This window comes from Hemicordylus capensis, chromosome 6, assembly GCF_027244095.1.
Source record: "Hemicordylus capensis ecotype Gifberg chromosome 6, rHemCap1.1.pri, whole genome shotgun sequence".
NCBI classification, from domain to species: domain Eukaryota; kingdom Metazoa; phylum Chordata; class Lepidosauria; order Squamata; family Cordylidae; genus Hemicordylus; species Hemicordylus capensis.
This window is the reverse complement of record NC_069662.1, coordinates 2860671-2886423: the sequence shown is the minus strand read 5'-3', so window position 1 is coordinate 2886423 and position 25753 is coordinate 2860671. Positions and strand designations below refer to the sequence as shown.

General features: G+C 53.3%; 2 protein-coding genes across 3 annotated transcripts in view; one reads left to right on the top strand and one right to left on the bottom strand.

Annotated features, from left to right (window-relative positions):
- The first annotated feature begins 939 nt into the window (after positions 1-939).
- SHBG (sex hormone binding globulin) lies at positions 940-15072 on the top strand. The gene is made up of 8 exons (XM_053258891.1): positions 940-1689; positions 3695-3807; positions 4819-5008; positions 7579-7740; positions 11497-11665; positions 12655-12800; positions 13512-13731; positions 14867-15072. Exons 1-8 carry the CDS (start codon positions 1594-1596, stop codon positions 15049-15051), a joined length of 1281 nt encoding a protein of 426 aa, XP_053114866.1. The 5' UTR covers positions 940-1593; the 3' UTR covers positions 15052-15072.
- Positions 15073-17768: 2696 nt separating this feature from the next.
- The window catches only part of GRK1 (G protein-coupled receptor kinase 1), a 42610-nt gene continuing 34625 nt past the window's right edge, over positions 17769-25753 (bottom strand). For both annotated transcript variants that reach the window (XM_053263113.1, XM_053263114.1), the window contains 6 exons: positions 23306-23433; positions 21646-21803; positions 20877-20960; positions 20320-20444; positions 19510-19711; positions 17769-18955 (listed from right to left, as the gene is read on the bottom strand). In XM_053263113.1, the coding sequence (XP_053119088.1) occupies positions 18660-18955; positions 19510-19711; positions 20320-20444; positions 20877-20960; positions 21646-21803; positions 23306-23433 (993 nt within the window). In that variant the 3' untranslated portion in view covers positions 17769-18659. The remainder of the gene's footprint in view (positions 18956-19509; positions 19712-20319; positions 20445-20876; positions 20961-21645; positions 21804-23305; positions 23434-25753) is intronic.

The window sequence follows — 25753 nt, the reverse complement described above, 5'->3', positions numbered from 1 at the left end:
CCTCCCAAGACTGACTCCGCCAGGCAGGCTAGATCTTTGCACCTTCCCTTCATTCCTCCTGGGTGTTGCAACTCTAGGCAAACAGCTGTTCACTCTTTCGCCTCTGGGATGATGACCGCTCCACCCTGCTGCGAAAGCGAGCGAGGTGTGGGTGGCTGCTGGCCGAGGCGTTTCAGGGTTTCTCATGTGTGCGATGGGTTTCCAACCTGTGTGCAATGGTTTGCGGTGATCTAGTTCCTGTTTTGCTGCAGCTTGGACAACAACCCAAACGACCCGGCATTTTTGGCCTCTGGGAGCCTTTTCGCCTGAAAAGCGGGGACAGAATGAGGAATCTGCCAGATGCACCAGTAAGGCATTGGGGGTGGGAAGAAGGGGTGTGTGTCTGTGTCTTTTGGACAGGCCTATCTAGGCCAGCATCTTGAACAACCCAACCTGGGGAGCCCACAAGCAGGGCATGAGTGAGCCCTGTTCTTCATACACATTGTCTAGCAATGAGAGGCATACTACTCCTGAACAGGGAGGTTCTTCCTTGCTAAAACTGCTGCTGGTACTGACCTGTCTTCAGTCTGATCCTAACACGGCCTTGAAAGGAAAAATGCCGTGTGGGTTCTGCTTGTTCCGGCAGCTTTTCCCATCCTGCATTTCTCTCCATGAAAGTTGTCGTCGGAGTCTAATTCTAATGGGAAAGGACGGAGGGCATATGCGTCGCTTTCCCCACAGCTGGCCTGTTGGGACCCCACAATTGCCACAAACAGGCACTGTGCAGAAGGCAGGGGTGACGTGGCCCCTGCCCCACAGGAGCGGCACTGAAGGGCTGGCGAGGGCCCTCCTTTGATCGAGCCGCTTCCTGCAGGCTTGTTTTGCTTCACAACGTTGCTGCGGAGCTGAGCTGCCAGGAGGCCGCGCACAAAGCCGGGCGTTGGTGAGGGGCTGCGTCAGGCTTGCAAGGCGTCCTAGGCCCATCCCCAGCTCCCAAGACCTTTCTGCAAGGCTCGCCTTCCTTCACTTGTGGAGGGGCTCCGTGGGTTCTCAGGCCTAGCCTGAGGATGGGTTCTCAGTGAGTTCTCAGGCCTTGTCTCACCGGCAACGCTTTCCAGCGGAGCTCTCGGCAGTCTCACGCCCTACATCCTTCCCGGGCGTGCAGAGGGGCTTGCGGCTTGCAGTCGGTGTTGGGGCACCTGCAGGATTTCCTCGCTTTGGAATCAGAAGTGGACTATTTGGGAAGCCACAGAGAAGCCAGGCGGCATCCCAGCATCGTTCAAACAGAACCGCTTGGCCAGAGAGCGAGGACAAGGTGCTCCTCCGAGTTGGCGGAGCATAACCACTTCCTGGGCTCTGAAAAGGATGGAGGCCCCACAGCCTCTCTCCTGCCCCATGCTGCAGGGAGGCCGAGAGCTGCTTGGAGGCCCCCCACCCCCCGGCCCTGTCCTGCCTGCGGGATTTTCTCTCTGCAGGCCTTGACCCCTGGAGTTTAAGTCAACAACGATTCCTGTGGTCAGCGAAGAATCACGGAGTTTGCCCGCTGCGCCTTCCGGCCTCGGCCACAGATCCCACTGGTTGTGCAGCCCGCCCTGGCCTCCCTCTGCCCTGGGCATGCCGCGACTCTCTGCTTGGCTGCTGCTCCTGCTGGGCCTGGGCCCCCTCTGGGCGACGGCGTCCCGGGAGACGGAGGAGCAGGATGGGGCCAAGGTGAGTTGGGAAGGCTGGTGGGCTGGCAAGACGCAGCTGCCACTCTGGTGAGCTGGGAGCCCCGATGCACAGGAGCACACTTGGGAGGATGGAGCAGAGGCACCCATCTCCCCTGACATGCACCCCAGGCCTGACATGCTTGGTGCTGGCCTCCCCCTGAGAAGCTGCTTTCCATGCCTTGGGGACATGGGAGGCCAGGAGTGCCTCTGAGCATGTGCAGGCTGCCTCTCTCCAGTCACCACAGCCAAGCATCTGGGTTCGGGAAGCCGGCTTCAGGAGCACGGACAAGATCTGTGGCTCCTTCACGAAAGGCTGGCCCTGGGTTGCGCCCTGTACCTCTGTCTTTTTGCAGCCCCCCCCCCCCCAATTTCTCTGAATGGACACTCTCGTTTTTAAAGCTGCCTGTCTTTGTCCTTGCAAAGTTCCAATGCCTTCAACATCTGCATGACAGGCAGGGTTTCAACTGGTAACACTTTCCCCCAGAGATTATCCCAAAGCATCATGGGGCTTGTCATTTGCAAGCTGCAATCAAGAGGTTTATTCTTCTGCTCTCACCCCCCCCCCCCGCACGCTGAGTTAGTGGTCTGAGAGGGGCTTCTGATACAGGTCCTCTGACATTTTGCATTCTGGGTAAAGCCCTGAATAAGTCATTGGCCCAGTATAGCATTGCCATCCCCCCCCCCCACACACACACTCTCGCCGGAGCTGTGTAGCATTTAACTGCTGCACACAAGTAAAAAAATAAAATAGATGCCCTGTCTCCCAGTGCGGAAGGCTTTGCCTGTTCAGTTTCTGCCTGCCACACAGCTGCTGTTAGAGCACAGGTACCCCTGTCAGAAAAAAGCTGACAGTCCTAGTGCCTCTTGCACCATGTTTAAGTGACTCGTTGTGTTAAGAGCGGTTCTGTGCTGTAGCAGCTGCATTATGGGCAGAAATCAAACTGATAAAGGAAAGCTGCCACTGCCATTACATCATACTAGGAATAACTTTACAGGTTGAATTTCTGCCTGTCACAGTTTATAAACGTGACATATAGATAAATCTCAGAGCTGGGAAAGGTAAAGGAGCTCTACTAGCAAGAAGAATGGGGCAACTTTGGTCTGTTTCTTGCACATCTTGCTATAAAATGCCAGACTTACTTCTCTCGGTGTAGTAGGGAATTTCTCGGTTCTGGCTTTGTTTTTCCCTTTTCGGTTATGGCCCCTCGGCTTTGGAACACCCTCCCTGAAGAGCTTTGCCAGGCTCCCTCCCATAGTATTTTAAAAATACAACTAAAACCACATGTTTTTAAAGAGGCTTTTTAATGCTCCATCTTCTGGTAGGTTCTTTAGTTTTTAGTTTTTATAACTCTCAATTTTTAGCTTTTAAAATAACTTTTAATGTGAAACTTAATACTGATTGTGGTTTTTAACCTGACTTTTAATGTGTTTACTTAATTTGGTTAATTTTATTACTTTGATTTTATATTGTATCTATTTTATTGTTGTGAGTAACCCCGAAGCAGTAGTGTACCGGACGGGTGGGGTATAAAATTTATACTATAAATGTTTTAAATAAATAAATAAATAAAATTCATATATGTAGGTCCTGGCTGTTTGAAGAGAAAGAGTAGGCAGGAAATACCATATACCGACTTGCGAATTATTGTCTCTTAAGCAGTAGTAGCATTCAGAGATAGACTTCATTCCCACGAGACGGAGAGCAAGAAAAGCCTGGTAAATCTGGGACCCCTCGGAGCGGCATCAAAATGAGACTCGCTGTTAATGAATGAATTAATTTTGCAAAGTAGTTTTTGAAACGAATTTCTATGCATTTCACGGAGCGACACCGCCCCCATGTGGCGCCTATGCGTAACCCCCAGTGATCATTTCCTTCCCGACACAGCAGTGACACACCAACTAGCCAGTTTCGGTAATGCACAGTCCAGATTTCCCCACTATCGGTCGCTGGTGCCACCTCGTGGCCGATGGGGGTAATGCCTGTTCTTTCTTTCCCCCCCTTGTAGGACCAGTGCTTCCAGACCCGCCCTGTTGAGGCAGGTGCTTTGAACCTTGGACAGAAATGGGGAGACCCCTCCCCAACAGCTATGTTAACTATTGACCTGCGTATGGTGACAAGGTAAACGGGGAAGGGGCTGGGGATTAATGCACCAGTACTCAACCCTGGGTCCCAGGCCAGCCCCCAGATGTTGTTGGACCACAATTCCCACCACACCCAGCCACAATGCCTGGAGACTCAGGATTATGGGTGCTGTAGTCCAACAACCTCTGGGCTGTGACCCAAGGTTGAGAACCCCTGGACCCTTGACGTGACCCTAAGTATTCACACAATGGGGATACGCGCCTGCGCAGAAGAACATTCGGGAAGCTCCTACAAGCTCTGTGCGGTGCTCCCGGCTCCGCCCCCGGTGCGCATGCGTCCGTTGAAATAGGCGGCCGGAGCACCACTCTCCTTGGTCCCTGGACAACCTTATCAGTTACAGGGAAGCAACCTGTTGTTTTTTAATAGTTTAAAGATGCTGGTGTGAGGTTGGGAATCCATGGGCCTTTAACAGCTGTACAACTGGTGGGCATTTGCCAAGTATTACTTTTCTTGTCCTGAAGAAATGTTGATGAGGCAGAGGAGGCCATAAGCAGAACAGCTGCTTTGCATGCGCAACGCCCTGGGTTCAGTTCCTGCACCATCAGTGCCGGGATTTCAGAACACAGGCTGAGAGAGGTTTCTGACCAAGAGCCTGAAGGACTCCTCCTGCTACTACTAAGAGCAGACCTGCTTTCAGCCTTGCGTCCCCAAGTGGTGTTGGACTACAGCTGTCATCATTGGCAGCCGCAAAGGCCGAAGGGGGTGATGGGAGTTGTAGTCCAACAGCATCTGAGGACCCCAGGCTGGAAACCCTTGAAGTGGGCAATGAAGACTAGTGGCTTGACTCATCCGTTTTGCAAAGCCTGCTGGATTTCTGCCTGCCGAGGCACAAAGCCCAGCCCCACAAAAAGAGGGCAGCTGTGGAACTTCTGGATTCCCTGTTCTCCATGGGGCGGGGTGGTGGTGGTTGTTGCTGCTGCTGCAGTATGCCAGCCCGAGCCCGGACACCTGCTTCTCTCCCTGATGTTCTCTCCCACCCACCCGCAGCGCTGCGTCCTCCTTTGAATTCCGCACCTTTGACCCAGAAGGAATCGTTTTCTACGGGGACATGAGCACCAGCGCCGACTGGTTCGTCCTGGGACTACGCAGGGGGAAACCCGAGATGCAGATCCACAACAGGGTCACCAACATCAGTGTCTCTGGCGGGCAGCGCCTCAATGACGGCCAGTGGCACCGGGTACGGGGTGTGCGTCTGCGCACCAGGTTTTATTTATTTACTTATTTTAAAAATTTGTATGCCACCTGACTCCAAAGCTCTAGGTGGTTCTAGGTGGAGAGGAGAGCTGGTCTGGTGGTAGCCAGCCTGACTTGTCCCCATAACTAAGCAGGGTCTGCCCTGGTTGCATTTGGATGGGAGACTAGAAGAGTGAGCACTGTCAGATATTCCCCTCAGGAGACGGAGCCACTCTGGGAAGAGCATCTAGGTTCCCAGTTCCCTCCCTGGCAGCATCTCCAAGGTAGGGCTGAGAGAGATTCCTGCCTGCACACTTGGAGAAGCTGCTGCCAGTCTTTGAAGACAATCCTGAGCTGGACAGACCAATGGTCTGACTCAGTATATGGCAGCTTCCTATGTTGTTATTATTATTATTACGTTTATATCCCGCTCTTCCTCCAAGAAGCCCAGAGCGGTGTACTACATACTCGAGTTTCTCTTTCACAACAACCCTGTGAAGAAGGTTAGGCTGAGAGAGAAGTGACTGGCCCAGAGTCATCCAGCAAGTCTTATGGCTGAATGGGGATTTGAACTTGGGTCTCCCCGGTCCTAGTCCAGCACTCTAACCACTACACCACGCTGGCTCTCATATTCCTATGTTCACATCAATAAATACACTAAAAACACAACAAAACAAACTATTAAAACAAAAATGATTTAAAACAATGCAAAATATTCAAAGATTACTAAAAGCCAGGTTAAAAAAATGTGTCTTAAGGGCTCTTATAGAAACGGATGCAGATGTTAAGCTACAAGTATCTCTAGGGAGCACATTCCACAGCCCAGGAGTGACTGCAGAGGAGGCCTGCTCCCGAGTCGCTGCCTGATGAGCTGGTAGCCTCTGGAGACGGACCTCCCTTGAGGACCACAATGTATGGTGGGGATCATGCAGAAGAAAGCGCCCGCTGAGGTACAAAAGAAAAGCCTGGCTGGATCAGGCCCAAGGCAGTTAGTGTTTCGATAAATGCATGGAGAACAAGCACAGTCCATGGCTCCTAGAGGCCACCTCCAGCCTCAGAGGCAATCGATTTCTGTAAAGGAAAGCAGAATTTGCTTTGCGAGCAACCTGTTGAGAAGTCAGGATTTGACCCACAGTGGGTCTTGAACTGCTGACCCGGGAGAGAGAGGGATGGGGACCTTGCTGCAGTCAGTGCCACAAGCTCTAGCCGAAGGAGGGAAACTGCGGGGTGGGTGGGGGGGGGCTGCCCTCCTCAAGCCCACTTGCACTGATTGGACAGAGTGGGTCAGGTGATATTCCACCACCCCTATAAAAACTCCTGGGTCAGGTTTGCTAAATGAAGCCTTCCAGCTGTTGTGGAGTTCTAGTCCAAGAACAGCTAGAGTGCCTCAGGCTGGCCACACACGCACTCCCAACAATGCCGTTGCTAAAGACAGCTTGCCTTCCGCTTCTCTGCCTCCCTGCTTTGTCTGGTTCCTGGAAGTTCGAAGATGAAGGCAGAAGGCAGTAGTAGTTGGATTGTGGGGGAACGGGACAGGATAGGACGCAGGACAGAACGGCCTTCTCTTTGCAGCACGTGGAGGCAGGCCCGTATTTCTGCAGCAAGGAATAAATCCTCCCCGCTCCCACCCAGCTGTTAATATCTCAAAGAGACAGCGCATCGCAATGGCTGGTTTGGGCCGAAAGAGCATCAGGGTCCAGTGACAGGCTCACCTAATGGCGCAGCGGGGAAGTAACTTGCCTAGGGAGCAAGAGGTTGCTGGTTCGAATCCCTGCTGGCATGTCGTGGTTAGAGTGCTGGACTAGGACCGGGGAGACCCGAGTTCAAATCCCCATTCAGCCAGGAGACTTGCTGGGTGACTCTGGGCCAGTCACTTCTCTCTCAGCCTAACCTACTTCAAAGGGTTGTTGTGAGGAGAAGCTCAAGTATGGAGTACACCGCTCTGGGCTCCTTGGAGGAAGAGCGGGATAGAAAATGTAATCAATCAATCAATCAGGCAGCAGCGATCTAGGAAGATGCTGAAAGGCATCATCTCACTCTGCTTGGGAGATGGCAATGGTCAACCCCTCCTGGATTCTACCAAAGAAAACCATGGGGCCAGGAATTGACACCAACTCGAGGGCACAACTCTACCTTGACCATAGCTAGCCTAAAAGTTTGGGGCTGGGGCAAAAAAGTAGGGGGTGGGGTAGAAGTCCCTAGTTGCTCTCCACTGCATAACAATAGAGCAGTTTTAACATTACTTGTGTGTCAAAACTTTAAAGGGGGGCAGAGAGAGATTCTGGGAGGGCAGGCGGCCCACACCCTGCCCCACTGCCTGGCTACAGGTCTGTTAAGCGAGCCGCTCTGAAGGGCTCTCAAGTCCGCTGGGTGAGCTTTAATCTGTCAGGGTGTTGTCTGCTTATCTCTCTTGATCTGGTGAAAGGCAAGGGGGTTGGTTTCCCTGCGGCAGAGGGTGGGGGACAACTATCAAGTGAGCGGTGGCTCTTTCCAGTGGCTGCCCCCTTCCTGCGGGGGCTGAGAATCGAGGAGGGGCCCGCCACGTGCCTTTTCTGCTTCTAATTCTGCCAACAGATCGTGGTGAAGAATGAAGGGCACAGCGTGATGCTAGAGGTGGACGAGGACGACGCGCTGACCCTCCGCCACGTCTCCCACGCCATCATCCAGGACCCTTCCTTCCATGTGCGCATCGCCGTCGGGGGCTTGCTCATCCCCAGGGGGGAGTTGCTGACTCCGGTAAAGGCCCCCGGGCTGCTCGCCTGCCCCAGAGGAGTCCTAGCAGGGTTGTCGGTCTGTGTGTCGGAAGTGTGGGACTGCTTACGGAACATCTGTTCAGATAGAGTTGAAGCAGCATTTTTTTACTGGGGTGGTGGTGATGCTCTCCGCAGCACCTGCTTACCCCAAAGCAGAATTAACCAGCCTCAAGGCTACAGTGCAGGGTAATATCTCCCACGAATCCTCGCCAATCAGTAGGAGAATAGCAAATGAGATGCTCTCCTCACCAGTACCTCCTGAGGATGCAAGCAACCATTTTATTTATTTATCATATTTATATACCGCCTGATAGATACATCTCTAGGCGGTGCACACAGTCCAAATTACAATCTAAAAACCAAAGCAAACAAAACACTTCCACAGAATACACACAATTCACAGAATGAAACAATTAAAATAATTTCACAGGATAAAAACAATTTAAAATTAATTTTTACTAGCCTAAGAAAACAGATGTGTCTTAAGGGTCTTTTGAAAAGCAATCGGAGATGGAAAAGCTCTTGTTTTTGACAGGGAACGTATTCCAAAGCCCTAGGGCAGCCACAGACAAGGCCTGGCCCCAAGTCACCTTCAGATCATGGCAACTGTGACTGGACCTCCCCAGGTGATCTTAATAGGCGACAGGGTTCATGACAAAGAAGGTGGACCCTCAAATACCCTGGACCCAAGCCATTCAAGGCTTTATAGGTAATGACCAGCACTTTGTATTTTGCTCAGAAACGTACCGGCAGTCAGTGCAATTCTTTCAGAATTGGTGTTATATGGTCTCTTTGTGTTGTCCAAACCAGGCTGCCGCATTCTGCACCAGTTGTTGTTTCTGAACTATGTACAAAGGCAGCCCCACGTAGAGTGCATTAGAGTAGTCAAGCCTAGAGGTCACCAGCATATGTATTACCATTTTAAGTTCGTTTACCTCTGGAAATGGGCAGAGTTGACGTATCAGCCAACACTGATAAACTCCTGGCCATTGCCTCATCCTGAGAAACCAGAAAGAGTTTTGGATCCGAGTGCATTCCAAGCTATGTACGTGATCTTTCGGGGGAGTGTAACCCCATCCAGTACAGACCCATCTCTCGGGTCTTGACCCCGCCACAATCAGTACCTCTGTCTTATTTGGATTCAACTTCAGTTTATCTCTCATCCGGCCCATTACCGCCTCCAGAGTCCAGGCAGGCATTTAGGGAAGCTGTGCAATTTCCTGATGAAGTTGATAGGAAGAAATAAATGTGGGCATTATCAACCTAACACCCTGCACCACATCTGATTATCTCTCCCAGCAGTTTTATATAGAGCATTGGAGATAGTATGGAGCCTTGTAGAACTCCACACAGTAACTCTTGCTTTGCAGAATGACAGTCTCCAAATTACACCATCTGGAATCTACCCGAAAGGTAGGAATGGAACTACTGTAGAACAGTGCCACCTAATCCCACCTCCCTCAGGCAATCCAGAAGGATACTGTGGCTGATGGTATTGGAAGCCACCGAGAGATCCAAAAGGATCAGCAGAGTCACACTCCCTCGGTCAATACAGAATTGGACATCATCCATCAGGCTGACCAAGGCAATCTCAACCCCATAGCCTGCTCGAAAGACAGTTTGAATTGGGTCTAGATGATCAGTTTCCTCCGAGACTGTCTGGAGCTGAGAGGCCACCACCCTGTCAATCACCGTGTCCAGCCACGGGAGATTAGAGATGGGCCTATAGCTGAATAACTCTAAGGGGTCCAAATTAGTCCCCCCCGCAAGTATGGTCTAATGATAGTCTCTTTAAGACAAGGGGGCATCCTACCTTCCCTCAGGGAAGCATTTATAACATTTACCAGACCCTCTTTGATAATACGGTTACCAGATGAGATAAGCCAAGTTGGGCAAGGGTCAAGAGAACAGGTTGTAGGGCGCTCAGTCCGAAGCAGCTTGTCCACATCCTCAGGAGTCACAAACTGAAAGTGATCCAGTCTGACCACATCCGAGGAGTTGCTGGATACCTCCATAACAGACTCTGCCCTAATTGTAGAATCCAGTTTGGCCCGAATATGAAAGATTTTGTCTGTGAAAAAAAATCATGACAAGCAGCACGGCAGGTAACCACCGATGGTTCTAAATTTGGATTCAAGGTGGTGAGAGCTCCTATGAGCCTTCTCACAACCCTAGACAACTCCACTGGACGTGAACTTGCAGATGCAATGCGGGCAGAAAAAGAATGGCGGCTTTGCCGCTCGTATTGCCAGAGCATAGATCTTCAGTTGTGCTCTGTGTTGTAACCTGTTGGATTTGAGTCGAGTCTTCCTCCGCGTACCCTCTCTAGCCCTCTATCTCACCGCCTCTGCTCCTGTAGTTCTTCTGAATACCACGGGGCTAATTTTGAAGCAGGCTGGAGAGGATGCTTAGGAGTGATTGTGTCTACTGTCCTAGTGAGTTCGCTATTCCAGGTTTGCACCGGAGCATCGACAGAAACGGAGCCATCGGCAGAGCCAACTTGAAACCCTTCCAAGGCTGCTGGGAATCCCATGGTATCTTAACAACATCCACACATGTTGCAAAGCAGATAACACCTTAGATGTGAAATGATCAAGGAAAGGAAACTTGCACACCCTGAGAAAGAAGACGTACTTAGTTTGAAATGAGCAGCTATTCACAGTATGCATGGGTGTGTGTGTGTGTGAGAGTGTGTGTGTAGCTTATTTTTTCAGTCTCAGGGCTGTTAAATGAGAGAGGACCATCCTTCGTTCTACACACTTAATAGCCTTTTATCAGCTTGTGAGAAAAGAGCTTCCGGTGCCCATTCAGCTGCTGGCCTAGATGTGTCTCTTTTGGATGGTGCCTTGGCGCTTGTTGGTTGGGGGAAAATGACCAGCAAGCCTCTTTTCACATTGCTCCTGACTGTGCCCCACAGATCTGATATTCCCCACAGCTTGGAGAGAATGTTAGTTGACTTTTTTTTAAAAAAAATGTGTCTTCAGGAGTGTGTCAAGTACAGTGGTCCCTCTACTTACGAAATTAATCCGTTCCGAATGCACATTTGTAAGTCGGAAAGTTCGTAAGTCGAAAAGCGGTTTCCCATAGGAATGCATTGGGAACGGATTAATGCGTTCCGGAGCCTAGAAAAAAGACCCAGACCCCCAGTAAGGCTTGCAAACTGCACAGGAACATTTCTTTTCAAGAATAAACAGGCAGTAAACAGGCAGGCAAGTCAAGGAAACCGCATGTGAAATTCGTAAGTCGAAAAAACCGCATCTAAAACTGGATCTAAAACTGCCGTTTGTAACTCGAAAAATACTTATGTCGAGTAGTTCATAAGTCGAGGGACCACTGTACCTCACAAGAGGGCTTCTTGCAACCCCTTATAATGCATGCACAAGAATAAAAGCAGACTCCTGGGGGTGGGGGTGGGGGTGGGGGTGGGGGGGTTGACTGACTTGTAATGAGGGCCCTAGTTCGTGTGCAGCTGTTTCTTTTCTATATGGTTGTGGGGGTTCCCCCCCCCTCTGAGGGAGGGGTGTGTCTAAGGCAGGGATTCCCAAACTTGGGTCCCCAGATGTGTTGGACTACAGGCCATTGTGGCAGGGGGTGATGGGATTGGTAGTCCAGCGCCATCTGGGGACCCAAGAGCTTGGCAGCTGCTGATCTGAGGGCTCAAGGAGTGCCTTTGGTGTTGTGGGGCAAATGGGGGGGGCGGCCTTTTGCTTCCTTCTCAGCTTCCCCTGCTGTCTTCCAGATGAACCCGGCCATGGACGGCTGCATGAGGCATTGGAACTGGCTCAACCAGAGCACGGAGTGGCCGGAGGAGGCCTCTCTGCAGGGCAAAGGCTCCAAGGCCTGCTTCGCCACCATCCGCAGGGGCGCCTTCTTCCCAGGAGACGGACGGGCCACCTTTCCCCTCTCGGGTACAGCCGGCGGTGGGAGCCTGGTTCCCAGGGGCGTGTGGGTGGGGAAGCCGCTCTGCTATTCCTGCCCTCATAGGAACATTGCAAGCTGCCATATGCTGAGTCAGACCCTTGGTCCATCTAGCTCAGTGTTGTCTTCCCAGACTGGCAGCGGCTTCTCCAAGGTTACAGGCAGGAATCTCTCTCTCAGCCCTATCTTGGAGATGCTGCTGCCAGGGAGGGAACTGGGAACCTTCTGCTCTTCCCAGAGTGGCAGCTCCATCCCCTGAGGGGAATCTCTTACGGTGCTGCTCACACTTCTAGTCTCCCATTCATACGCAACCAGGGCAGACCCTGCTTAGCTAAGGGGACAAGTCATGCTGGCGACCACAAGGCCAGCTCTCCTCCTCCATTGCATGGCTGTTTGTTAGTTTTGTTAGCAGAAGCAAAGAGTGCAAACAAATGTGTAGGTGTCCTAGCAGCAGCAGCAGCCTTCCTACGCCTCCTAGGGGGAAAGACCACTTTCTGGAGAAGGTATATAGGCCTTATAGGTTTAGTCATGGTAGCTCGGTGGAACCTCCATGCTGGGAGGCAGTCTATCTCCAGGCACCAGTTGCTGTGGAGCAGACAACACAGGGAGGGCGCCTGCCTGCCTGCCCTGCTTGTGGACTTCCTGGAGGCATTTTATTGGCCACTGCAGGAACCTAGGAAGCTGCCATATACTGAGTCAGACCCTTGGTCCATCTAGCTCAGGACTGTCTACACTGACTGGCAGCGGCTTCTCCAAGGGTGCAGGCAGGGGTCTCTCCCCCAGCCCTGGACTGAACCTGGAGGACCTTCTGTGTGCAAAGCAGAGCGACAGCCCCCTCTGGACTAGGAAGGTCCACTCTGCTCTGCTCCAGCTGGGTGCCCTTCTCTGTGTTTCCGAGCAGCTCCCTGGCGTGGACGGGCCCCCTTCTCCTTGGGAGTGGCTCTGAAGCCTCCTCTCCCCTGCTCGCCTCTCCCCACAGGCCTCCCCGCTGGACTCGGCACTGACGGCGAGAGCTGGTCCCTGGCTGTGGAGATGCAAGTCAGAGCTCCCCAGCAGGTGGGGACCCTGTTGGCTGTCTCCGCTGCGCAGCAGACTCCGGTTCTCAGCTTGAAGCTGCAAGGCACGGTGAGAACTGCACGGCTGGGCCCCCCCCCCTCAGAGCCAGCCTCAAGGTGCTTAGTGGCCGTGGGGGCTCCTTTGCAGGAGAGCTGGCTGGGCTGTATTGCGAGCTTTGTTGTGGAAAAGCGGCAGATGCACACCCACGGTGAGAACCACAAATGACCCAGGGGCAGAACTGGGGCACGGCATCCATACAAAAGGCAGCCCAAGAGCAAGACGCTGGAGTGGAGGGCCATTCCCAAGGCTCGGCTAAATCCAGGGCTCACTTGTGAAAGAGTTGGTAGCCCTTTTCTCCAGACCAGCCGGGGGTCCCAAGCTTGTGATGGGACTATAGCTCCCGACATCTCAGCAGCCATAATGGCCTTTGACCACTTTCAACCCTTGTGTGGCTGTGGATGATGGGGATTATAGTCCAACCGCATCTAGGGGCCCAAATGTGGGAGACCGTATGCTAGTCTGACCTTGCCAAGAGAGGAGGCCGAGGAAGGATTGATGTCCTCCTGAAATGTACTGCTGAAGGAGCTGGTCACGTTACCACCAATGGGTACAAGCAGGATGGGGTCTGATGGGACCTGAGATCTGGTCACCATCCAGGTTTTGTTACACGTCATGTGTCCATGAGTTCCTGAAGCCCCTTAATTTGGACAAGGGAGGGGCACCAGCCACATGCAGTGCTCCCGCTCACCATCTTTGTGTCACCTCTCTCTGTGGCTTTAGGATTTAGTGGCCCAACTTGGTAATCAGACAGCCGTCTTGGTCCCGCTGCCCGTGGGGGGCTGCTTGGATGCACCCCTTGCAATGCACATCACTCCAGCTCACCTCACACTGCGCCTGGGAGACAGGGAATCTGCTGGGCAGACCGAGAAGCCAGATTTTGAAAGGCTGCAGCATCTCTGGCTGGGCAAAGACGGGCGTCTTGACGTTGGTGCACTGCCTGGTACGTCTTTCCTTGAAATGGGAGGAATGTCTTGAGATAACTTTATGACTTGCATGTTATTTTCTGGCATATTAAGTCGCCATGAAGGAGTGTGTAGCCTACCGTGCTAATTGCATGTGAATGTTCAAATTAGTGCGCCCTCCTGTGGTGATAGCTGGTAATTAGCTCTGTGCGAGGAGAATCTAGTTTGCCCTCTTGGGGTAATACCAGCTCTTGCCACAGGAGGGCTCCTAGCCGTAGGCTAGTAACTTAATCCAGACCAGATACTGTATTTACCCGAATAGAAGAGGACTCTCAATTTAAGATGACCCCCTTTGAAAATGCAGGTTATAGAGACCCCCAAGGAATGAATGAATACATTTCTAACATCAAAGAACTGGATTAATTTCTAACATCAAATAATCTAACATCAAAGTCTTGGATTCGGGTAAATACAGTACTCACTATACGAAATTGACAAGGCAAACTCCAGCAGCAGCAGCTTTACAATGGCAAAGCGTCACACGAGGATCAGGGCCGCTGGAAAAGAGTTTGGGGCTCTGGGGCCACAGGAGCTGGGTGGGCTGGATTCCCAGGGCAACAGCGATGGGCCGGCTTGGCTCCTACTCTTGGGTCTGATGCCTGCCAGGTTTGGGGCCAAGAAGAGGTTGCTCCACAGGTCAGCTGGGCTTGTGAGCCGGGACTTCTCTTGCCTTGCTTCACAGCCTGCAAGTGGGCTCATTGACCCGAGTCATTGAGGGCTCCGGGCTCCACAGGAATCTCCGCTCTTCCCTTCTCCCTACCGGCCCACACCAGCCAACCAGATACCTCTGGGAAGCCCACCACCAGGGTGTCCTCTATCCCACTGGGGCTCTCCTGTAACTGGCCTTCAGAGGTATACTGCCTCTGAATATGGAGGGTCCATCTTGCCATTGTGATGGAAAGCCATTGCGAGACCTCCCTCCGCTCCTGCCGTGTATCTGTCTGATCCTCCTTCTTAAAGCCATCTAAGCTCGCAGCCATCTTCATCTTGTGGCAGACGGTTCCAAATGTCAATTGTGCATCGTATGAAGAGGCACTTTAAGCCCTGGAAGGTTCAGATGTTTGAGAAGCTTCTGGCTCTTTCCTTACTGTGGCTTTCGTGCTTGTATTCCAGGACAGGAAGAGACCCCGCAGGCCCAGGAGGGGACGTTTTTCCGGGGCTGCCTGCGTGAGATCCGGGTCCAAGGCCACCAGCTGGACTTTGACGCTGCCCAGTCCAGAAGCAACTCCATCTGGGCACACAGCTGCCCTGGGGACGAGAGCCACGGGACCAAACCCAGCACAGATGGTGGGAATTAAAGAGTGTGGCGGAGTATCAAAGCTTGCTCTCTTTTTGCACAACACAAGACAACCCACCTTTCCAGCACCCGCCTCCCTTCACACCCTGGAGTGTCCCTTGGCTACTGCTTTGCAGTGGGGTGGGCCTGGGGTGGCCGCTGCTCACTGTGGTTGCGTGTGGCTGTCCAGCTGCGGGGTCTGTAGCTGGGAGTGGGTGGTGCTGCTGGGGTGGCCGGCTTGTGGCTGCTACTGCCGGCCAACTGTGAGCCGCTAACCCTTCGAAGGTGTGCGAGGGAGTGACACTGGCTGTGCCAGAGAGGCTGCCTGACTGGTGGTGGGAGTGGGCTGCGAGTGAAGAGCTTCAGAAGAGCCTTGATGGCCCAGACCCACTTCCATCTGCTGGCCCAGTTTCCCGATTCCAACAGTGGACAGCCCTAATTCAGGGGTTTCCAAGTTTGGGTCTCCAGATACCAACGCAAGAACAGCCCTGCTGGATCAGGCCCAAGGAAGCCCATCCAGTCCAGCCTCCTGTTTGCCACAGTGGCCCACCAGATGCCTCTGGGAAGCCCACAGGTAAGAGGGGAGGGCAGGCCCTCTCTCCTGCTCTTGCTCCCCTGCAACTGGGATTCAGGAGCATCTTGTCTCGGAGCCTGGAGCCCATGACAGACCTGTCCTCCATAAATTCATCTAAGCCCCTTTTAAAACCATCCCAGCTGGTGGCCATCACTACATCCCATGGCAGAGAATTCCAAAGATGATGTGCCCTGTGAAAATGTACTTCCTTTTTTCGGTCCTAAACTTTCTGGCCATCAGTTTCATGAGATGACCCCTGGTTCTTATGTTGTGTGAGAGGGAGAGGTGTATCCACCCCCTCCTCACCTGGAAAGTGCATAACTTTATACCCCTCGATCATGTCTCCCCTTAGTCGCCTCTTTTCCAAACTAAAGAGCCCCAGATGCTGTAGCCTAGCCTCATTAGGAAGGAGCTCCAGGCCCCTGATCATTTTGGTTTCTCTCTTCCTCACCTTTCCCAGTTCTACAATATCCTTCTTAAGATACAGTGACCAGAACTGAACGCAGTACTCCAAATGCGGCTGCACCAGAGATTTATATATGGGCATTATTATAATAGCATTCTTATTTTCAATCCCTTTCCTAATTCTCCTTAGCATGGAATTAGCCTTTTTCACAGCTGCCGCACACTGAGTCAACACTTTCAATGAGCTGTCCACCATGGCCCCAAGATCCCTCTCCTGGTCAGTCACCAGCATATTTTTTGCCCCAATATGCATCACTTTACACTTGCTTACATTGAACCGCATCTGCCATTTTGTCGCCCACTCCCCCAGTTTGGAGAGTTCCTTTCTGGAGCTCCTCGCAATCTGTTTTGGATTTCACTACCCAGAAGAGTTTGGTGTCATCTGCAAATCTGGCCACTTCACTGCTGCCCCAGCGTTGTAGTCCAATGAGGTCTGGGGAGCCAAGGTTGGATCCCTTGTCCTAAGAGGCGACCTACTGGCAGGGTGTGAAGGGAACCACTCCCCACCACTGTTTGCCGGCAGCATCTGGCATTCTGAAATTGACTGCTCCTAAACATGGAAGTTCCACCTAGCCATCTTGCCTAACTGCCATTAATAAACCTCTCCTCCTCCAAGCACATGTCTACTCCCCTTTTAGATTACTAGTAGCCAGAACCACAGGGGCCAGCAAGACCAAATATTAATTCTGCGTTGTGCAGAGGTCTGCCCTGAATTTCCTTCCCATGCATTTCATTTGGAGACCCCTGCATTATAGCAGCAGTATGAGAAAGAACTCAGCCACCCCTTTGCTCTGCACCATATATATTTTTATAAACTGCTTATTGCATTTAGTTCTAAATTAAAAACCTCAAATGTGTTTGCTTTTTCTCACAAAGAAAGAGGAACAGCTGCAGCTGAGGCACTTCCAGATAGTGAGATATTCCAGCTTCTGTGCAAGTCACAATGAAATATAAAATGGGGCATCCACATGATGTAGGAAGACACTGCACAATATCATCAGCTCCATCTGCTGGCAATCTGCAGCAATGCATGCAAAAACTGTGGAACTGTGCTTTCTCAAACTCCTTTTATTCTGACTTTGAAATATTATTTATTATTTTTATTTATTTATTCGATTTTTATACCGCCCTTCCGAAACGGCTCAGGGTGGTTTACAATAAACAAAAAACACTGTTCATTCCTGGACTGCCAGCCATTGGAGCTGATAATATTGTGCAATGTCCTGGGGTGTCATCCGGGTTTCCTGTTATATCTCTCATTGTAATTTGCACGGTAGCTAGAATATATCACTCTCTGGAAGAGCCCCGAGATGTTTGCTGTGTGGGGCACACCTGCCTCAGTTTCAAACAGAGTGTGTTTATGCTGGTAGCTGAGTTTGGCCAGTGTGGGTGGGGATCATGGCAGTTGGGAAAGCCCAGTTTGGGAACCCCTACAGCCCACCTCCATGGGGAACCTCACCCCGGAGCTTGAGGGGCCTCCTTCGCCCACAGGCACACAGCCAAGAGCCGTGCCCCTTCCCAAAGGGCCAGGTAAGAATCCCAACGCGTTCTCCAGCTGTGGCGGCCACAAGCATCTTTATTGTTACTGGAGGTGAACTGCCACTTCACAGGGAGGGGCGGCCCTAGGCCACCCACCCAGGACTGCACCCCAAATGTGGCCCAACATGCAGCCCTCCCACCCCGCACCCCAGTAGGTCAAAGTGGCTGGAGAGGGGCCTCCGATGGCGGCGTCGGGGGGCTGAGGACCCTGTCGTGGCTCCATGCAGTCTTCCTGGGCCAGAGTGTGTCCACCCTCCCTTTCCCAGCACCACCCTGCTCTAACTCCCTAAGGGTGGGTGGGAGATAACATTACATAACAGAGGAATCCAGAGCCCTAGGAACTCTATTGCCAGAGACAAGAGACTATGCCTTCTGGGTTCCATTCCTTCAGCACCAGGGATCTCAGCCGAGTCCGGTGCTCCACGAGGAAACTGGGAACGGAGCAGGTCTTGGGAACGTCTTCAAGGAGGAGGAGGGGACCTGAGGCTCCCCAGCTGGCTTGGACCACAGCTGCTCCCGCCGCCTGCAACAGGGGCTGATGAGAGTTGTGGTCCAACAGGGGCTGGAGAGCCTCGAGGTGGGCCCTCTCCTGCCTGAGACGGCAGCTCCCTCTCTCCCCGCCACCAGGCCACTCGCCTTTGCTCGAACTGGCAGGGTTCGCTTTTCACCCGCAAAGTGGACAGACTGCCCAGGGCAGGAGTCCGCGGAGGAGGGAACCTCCTCCTGGGCTCCAAAAGAGGCCAGGGAACACAAGCAGAACTGACCGGTCGGTTAAAAGCAGGGAGGGCCTCCGGGCGGCATCTCCTACCTCTAGCAAGGATGTACAGTCTAGGGGTTAGGGAGGAAAGTGGGAACAAGCCTCCCCTTGAGTTTGGGCTCCAGGACACGTGGCGGAAGGGAAGGGGGCGAGCCGGGACGCCGGGTCTCTCCCCCACGACTCTGGAGCGGCATTGTGGCCCAGGGGTTTAGCCTCGACCTGTATCCCAAAGCTTGTCCTTGCTGTACGTCCTCTCCAGTTCTGTGAGAGCGGGAGGCTGCCGGAGCAGCCCCCTTCAGAGCAGAAGGCAGGTCCCTGATTTGCTGGAGACGGCGGAGGGGGGCGCGCTGCGGTCCAGGTCCCGAGGAACGGAGCCCTTGGCCCCCCAAACGTTGAGCTCCCCAAAGATCCCCGTCTCGATCATCTCCTCCTGCCAGGGGATGGGGATGTTCCCTGTCGAGAAGTCGTCGTAAAATGCTTTGTCTGTGTCGTCCAGCATGACTCCCTTCACCGTGGAAAAGGCACCCACGTCTCCGATGTCCTTGGCGTACACCACCTTGGGGTCCGGCACAAAAGGGGGCTCCACCAGGCCTGGAGGGGAGGGAGGGAGGAAGGAGGAGGAGGAGGATGCAGAGGGCAGGCGCACCCCCCCGGCCACACCCTGACCCTGAGGGCAGGTCCAAGCCCCCCACCCTGGGGAGCGTAACTGTCATTCCTGCTCTCCAGGGAGCCCTGGAAGGCAGGCGAGGAAGGAAGCCAAGGCAGCTGGACTGGGGTGGAAACAAGAGACTTCTGTAGCATAGACGGGCTCGGAGTCTCCCCTACGCCGTAAAGAGCCCCGCTACTGGACCCCGTAGGGCAGCAGCTCCCTCCACGAGCTGAGGCTGGCCACAAATCAGGGGTGGGTGGGGGGACATAAGAAGAGCCCTGCTGGATCAGGCCCAAGGCCCGTCTCGGCCAGCCCCAGTCTTCTCTGTACCTGACGACAACTCCCAGCACCCCCAGGCAACTAATTCCTGGGGACCCCAGGGTGGGGGCCCCGGCTGCTTGAGTCTATTCCCCGCCAGCCTGCAGAGGAGCGGAGCAGCGGGCCCTGCCCCCCCCCCCCGAGAGGGACCGGGGCTGCCCGCTCGCTCGCCCGTTACCTGCGTCCAGCCGGCCCCAGTTCACCTTCTGGAAGAGGGGCTGGCTCTTCAGCTCCGCGCACTCGTTGTTCCTGAAGCCCAGCCGCGCCGCGGGGTCCTTGGCCATCAGCCCCTCGCAGCAGGCCTTGCACTCGGCGCTGAACGTGTCCGGGTAGGCCACCGGGTCGTTCAGGATGCGTCGGGTCACCTCCTTGTTCTCGACCTGCGGTGGCAGGTGTGGGGAAAGCGGGGGGGGGACAGGCGGGCGCGTGACTGGGTAGCGAATGGGGGGCATGCAGTGACCCACGCTACGTCTGCTGCTTCACCCCAGCGCTGTCCTTTCTGTGAGGGGCCCCTGCGGTGAATTCCCAGGTGGAAGGCTTGGAGTGCCTGTCAGGGCAACATGGCGAAGGGTCCTCTGGTCCTGGGGGAGGCCACCTTGGGGCATGCCGGCTGTTATGGGTCTGCAGCTCCCATGAGCCTCTGCTGGGGATGATGGGAATTGGGGTTCCACAGCCGCTGGGGAGCCAAGGCGGAGCCGACCCGCCGAAGAGGAGTGGCCCGTGGAACTCCAGGGCTCAGTTTCTCCAGCTCAAGCCTGCAGCTCCAGCAAGTGGCCTCAGAGGCTGCAGAGCACACATCCTAGAGGTGTCCATCTCCACGGGGCCTGGGCGGGGCCCTGACGTGGCCTGGTGCTGGGGACCCAGACCCCACCAGGAGGCGGGCTGCCCTCTTCGACCGCCCTGCCTCAGCCTCCCCAAGCATCGCCCAGAGCCACCCACATGGCAAGAACAGACGTGGGGCGGCCCCCAGGCGGAGGGAGGGCCGTACCTTCTCCCCTCTGCTGCGGAAGGGCCCCTTGGCTGCAATCATCTCGAAGAGAGTGACTCCCAGCGTGAAGTAGTCGACACTCATGTCGTATTCCTCTCCTTTGAGGAGCTCGGGGGCCATGAACCCTGCAGGGGGGAGAGGAGGGAAGCGGGACTCAGGCACGGGGGCGAGCCTTTCACGCGGGGCGGGCGGGGGGGGGGACCCCTCTCTCCAGCAGCCGCTCAAGCCGGGAGGGGCTAACCAGCCAAACGAGGTGCAGTTGCCTCTGGTCCCCACAGAGCTCTCTCCCATCCTGGTCTCTCTGGCATCAGCAAGAGCCCTGCTGCCTTCAGGCTGGCCACTCCTCAGGTGGAGCTGTGCAGCACAGCTCCACCTGACAGATGGCTAGTCTGCAGGCAGCCTGGCTCTTGTTGACAAGAGAGAGAGAGAGGTGCAAATGGAATGGCCAGGATGGGAACCAGAGGCAGCTGCACCTCATTAGGACCCCCTCCCCCGCTCGTTAGGACAAGCCATCCCAGCTTCTACCTGCAGGCCGCCCCGCCCGCCCAAATGCTCACCTGGGGTGCCCGCATAGCCTTTGGTCTTATCTTTTCCATCCTCTAGTTCCACTGCCAAGCCCAAATCCGAAAGACGGACGTGCCCTGGGACAGGGGGCAGAGGAAACCACAATAAGACAATAGGTCAAAAAAACCCAAACCTCAATCAATCAATCAATCAATCATTCAATAAAGGGGTTAGATAAAGACCTTGGGGGTGGAGATGGGGGGGTGGAATTGCACAGATGGAGGGTGCTTGCTTATCAGTGCTGGGTCAAAGGGCGGAAAAGGACAGCTGGAAACCAGGGGTGCGCACGAACCTACTCTGGCCACTTCCGGCGCAAGAAGAAGAAGGGGCAGCAGGGAGTTATGCTGCCGCCCCCCCCCCGGGATTTTACAAAACTCCAGCACTGGGGGGGGGAAGCAGGAGGAGGGTAAGTTCACCCTCCCCCACCCATAAAGTCCTACCCCCCCCCTTGAGCCACCCCTGCCCGGTTCCGTGCACATCTCTACTGGACACCTCGAGGACCATTTTGCAGGTGGCTGTGCACTGAACAGCTGCCGCAGCAATTAGCGCCCAAGAGATCTTCATGTCCAAGCCAGGCACGGGGAAGGGTTTCCTTCACGGGCCGGTTTCTATAGCTCAAGCTTCTGCTAAGGCACAGGAGCAAGCTCGGCTGCTTGCTTTCCTGGCCAGCCCTCAGCCAGCCTGACCTTCTTTCAGTTACGTCTTCCTTTTTGCTCACAACTTTGCACACACTCCTGTTTGTAAAAACCAGCATCTCTTTACCTTCATTGTCCAATAAGACATTTTCTGGCTTGAGGTCCCGATAGACGATACGGTTTTGGTGGAGGTGCTCCAAGCCACAGATAATCTGAGCCGTGTAGAAAATTGCCCGGGACTCTGAGAACCCCGGGTTCTTCTCGTCAACGTTGTAGACATGGTACCTGGGGGAGGAAGGACACCTGGCTGTTGCGATTTGGAGCTGAGATACAATTCAGCCCAGAATGGTAATCCAAATATTGACATTTCAAGGTGTTCAAAGCTTGATTTCCAGATCTGATGTTAAGACTTCCTTTTTAAAGCTCTTACTTGTATCACAGAAATAGAAGTGAAGTGCTTTGCACGCTCAGAAAGTGCTGTCCTTGGCAGCATCTCCAGGTAGGGCTGAGCGAGGCTTCTGCCTGAAGCCTTGGAGAAGCTGCTGCCAGTCAGTGAAGACAAGACTGAGTTAGATGGACCAAAGGTGTGACTTGGTATAGGGCAGCTTCCTGTGGATGCCTCCAAGGCCTCTTCCAGCTCTAAAAGCAAGTCTATGATTCTATCTGGCTGATAAAATTTGAAGACAATCGTGTCAGGTGTAACCCTGCTGACTCTCATGCTTTACATGAGAGAACAGAAACTGGAGGCCTCCGTGTGTGTGTGCGTGCGTGCGTGCGCACGCATTGAGCTCCCACATCCCAAAGATTTAATTTCTGTGACCTGCTGCAGTAGAGGCCTCTGGGATAGAAAGCTGCCCTTCTGCTGAATCCTTTGGTTCATGGAGCTCCGTATTGTCTGCTGTTCTCCAGGGTTCCAGACAGGAGCCTTTCGCAGCCTTACCTGGAGACGCTGCCTGGGATTGAACCCGGGACCCTCAGCAGGCAAAGCAGAGGCTCCACCACTGAGCTATGATTCCTCCCCTTGAACCAGAACCTATTTTTGTAATTGTCATTTTATTTACGGTCATTAGACCAAACAGAGAATAAGAACTAATAAAAACTAATACTAAAAACTAATTTTAAAAACTAAGAATAAAAAACTAATATACACACACAGTTTACAATTAAGATGATGTCCCATTATACCTCTTAAAAGCAATATAACTAAACTTAGCTACAGAAATAGAAACTGAGGCATCTTTATCTGATAGCAGATAAACCTAGAGAGGTGAGCTTATTACTTACTGTAATACACCATAGTGACTGGCGACTAACTGAGAGAAACTCAGGAATTAAACCAACTGGTCGCAGATGTATTTTTCAACCAAAAATAGATAATTAAAAGCCAAGCCCAAGATTCAATTTTTAACAAGCCAGCCTCCGTCCTTAGAATCACATTCGCTGTACATTTCGGAGTGCCAGATAAGTTCCTCAAGAACCCTGACTGACTTCCTTCCAGAACGTCAAACCTTGAATATGGAACTAATTGAATACCATACAATAATTGAGGAATGACCTTTCCAGAACAGAGCTTTAAAGCAGCACCCTGAGTTCTAAAAAATCTTAAGATTGCTGTTGTGCTACGTTTCGCCGACTCTGTGACCAGACTTCTATGTGCTGATTTCCCAGTGTTCAGCCAGAACCTATAAAGTCACCCAGTGGTTATTTGCCCCAGAGCAAAGGAGGCCCACAGGGCAGGATGGAGCTGCCGGCCGTGATGGAGGCTCTTCCCCAGCCAGGAATCTCACCGAAGGTCTCCCCCGTTCATCAGCGTCATGACAAGGCAGAGGTCTGTCTTGGTCTGGAAGGCGTACGCCAAGGTGACAATGAAGCGACTGTGGACTTTGGCAAGGATCCTCTTCTCCACTATCGCCCCCTGGGAGAGAAACATGACAGGTGGGCAGCCCAGCCATGAAAGCAGCGGTTTTTAAGCTTCTTTCCTCGAGACCCAGGGTCCTCCCAGGCAGCCGTCAATGGCACAGGTTCAAAGCACTGACTTCCTGGTGGCACAAGCTCCCATAGGCTCCTGCACTCCTTCCTAGCAGGCTTTGATTCTCTGGCCACACACCGGAACCGTTCCCTTTTTCAAGACTACCTTTGTGGCAATTGCTGGTTCTTCTCAGAATACAAGCGCGGGCCACCAGGTGGCACTGTGGAAATTGCACAAGGCCACTGATCAGCATGTGCCCAGAGAATAAGGGAAGGTTTGCAGAAGTCTACGGAGCATGTTAACCCTAAAGTAAGATGGCGGTTTAAGCTTGGGCAGAAGCTTTAAATATTGCTCATTTTATTGCTGTCCAGAAAGACTCCCAATGAAAGACAGTCACTTATGCCCCATGACTCTCATCAGAGTTCATATCATCACAGTAGGGCAATACATGCTATTTAAGTGACTTAATATTCGATGACACATATAGGAGATCATAAACAGATTAATTCGCAAGGGGCTCATTGCCTAATATCCTGTGACCCAGGAGGACCAGGCTGCAACCTGTATTTTGAAAATCGTTGCTCTAAACTCTCTTTTTCCTGACAAGGCTCTGATGTGCATCCTGTGGAAGCAGGTAGGATGTGAACAGTGGCTGACATCCTGACTGGATTTACTCACAGAAGTCCCACTGGAGTTCAAAGAACAAGCTAGGCATGCACAAGTTCTGCACATGCTGTCCCAGGGAGAAAAGTAGAACCCCCAAGTCCTGCACAACTCACACTACCAATCAGTGTAGACCAGGAATTCCCAACCTTGGGCCTCCAGATGTTGGACTACAACTCCCATCATCACCAGCCACAAGACCACTGTGGTGAGCGGTGAGGGGAGTTGTCGTCCAACAACATCTGGGGACCCAAGTTGTGTACCACTGGTGTGTAGACAATACTGGGTTAGATGAACCAATAGCTTGGCTCTGTAGACTGTAGATCAGGGATTCTCAACGTTGGGTCCCCAGATGTTATTGGACTTCATCTCCCATTATCCCCAACCAAAGGCCATTGGAGCTGGGGATTATGGGAGCTGAAGTCCAGTAACATCTGGGGACCCAATGTTGAGAATCCCTGCTGTAGATGGACTTCATATGTTCATATGATACCTGTTCTTGATTAGGAGTGTGCATGAACCATGGTTCGAGCGCCGGTTAGAGCCCTGGTTGGGAGCGGGAGCTTTAAGAAAGAGGAGAGCAGATCCTTACCTGCTCTCTGCTGCCCCATGCAGCTTCCTGCTGGGGTGGCGCTTGGCCCAAGTACCCCCATGCAGCACCAGCATGCATACGGCATCTGCGCATGCATAGGAAACTGCACGGGGCAGAGGAGAGCAGGGAAGGACCTGCTCTCCTCTTTCTTAAAGCTCCCGCTCCCAACCAGGGCTCAAACCGGTGCTCGAACCGGGATTCGAGCACACCCCTACTCTCGATCACATGGTGAGCAGAAGCATTAAAACCCAGTTCTGGAGTCAACCCTTAGCTCCGATGGAGCTCTGAATATACAGAAAGCAGGCGCCATTGAAGAGGGACGCGGTAACAGAGCCGCACAGCAGCAGTGGCACAGCGGCACCATTGGGTGAATGGAAGAAAGGAGGCTTTGGCACCCCCTATGGAAGGAAGCAGATCATTGTGCCTCCATGTGCTGAGGAGCCGTATTACATCTGCGCAAGGGAGGTCTCTCGCTTTTGATCACCAGGGGGGAGCACCCACACCATCGGTGAATGGCTGGCATTGCACGGGGAAGGTGCCCCCGCCTGATCCCACGGCCACCCGAAGCGCTGACGCTGATTGACTCGGACACCTTCTTTGCCGGGCCCGCTGCCGCGGCTCAGTCGCAAGCTTCTTTGGGGGGAATAATTGGCCAGGGGATTAGCAGGGCTAATTTGCCCAGGCTGAAAATAATCCGGGGAGGGGGAGAGTAAACTGAGAGGGGGTGACGGGCGTGGTGCCAGGATGCCTGCGACACGTGGACCAGGTTGGGACGCCTGGTCAGGAAGGGGATCCTGCACAGTTGCATGCAGACAACTTCCAACAACGACGTAGACACTGGAGCACGACGTCATGGTGTCCGGCCCATCCTTCGCAGCCCAGACACAGCATATGGTGAGACATTCACCGGGAGAATGACACAGCCTTAGGCTGTTACTTTCCTACCTGATAACAGAACCACCCGCTCCATGATTATTGTACACACAGTAGAACAGCCATTTTTGCAACTCC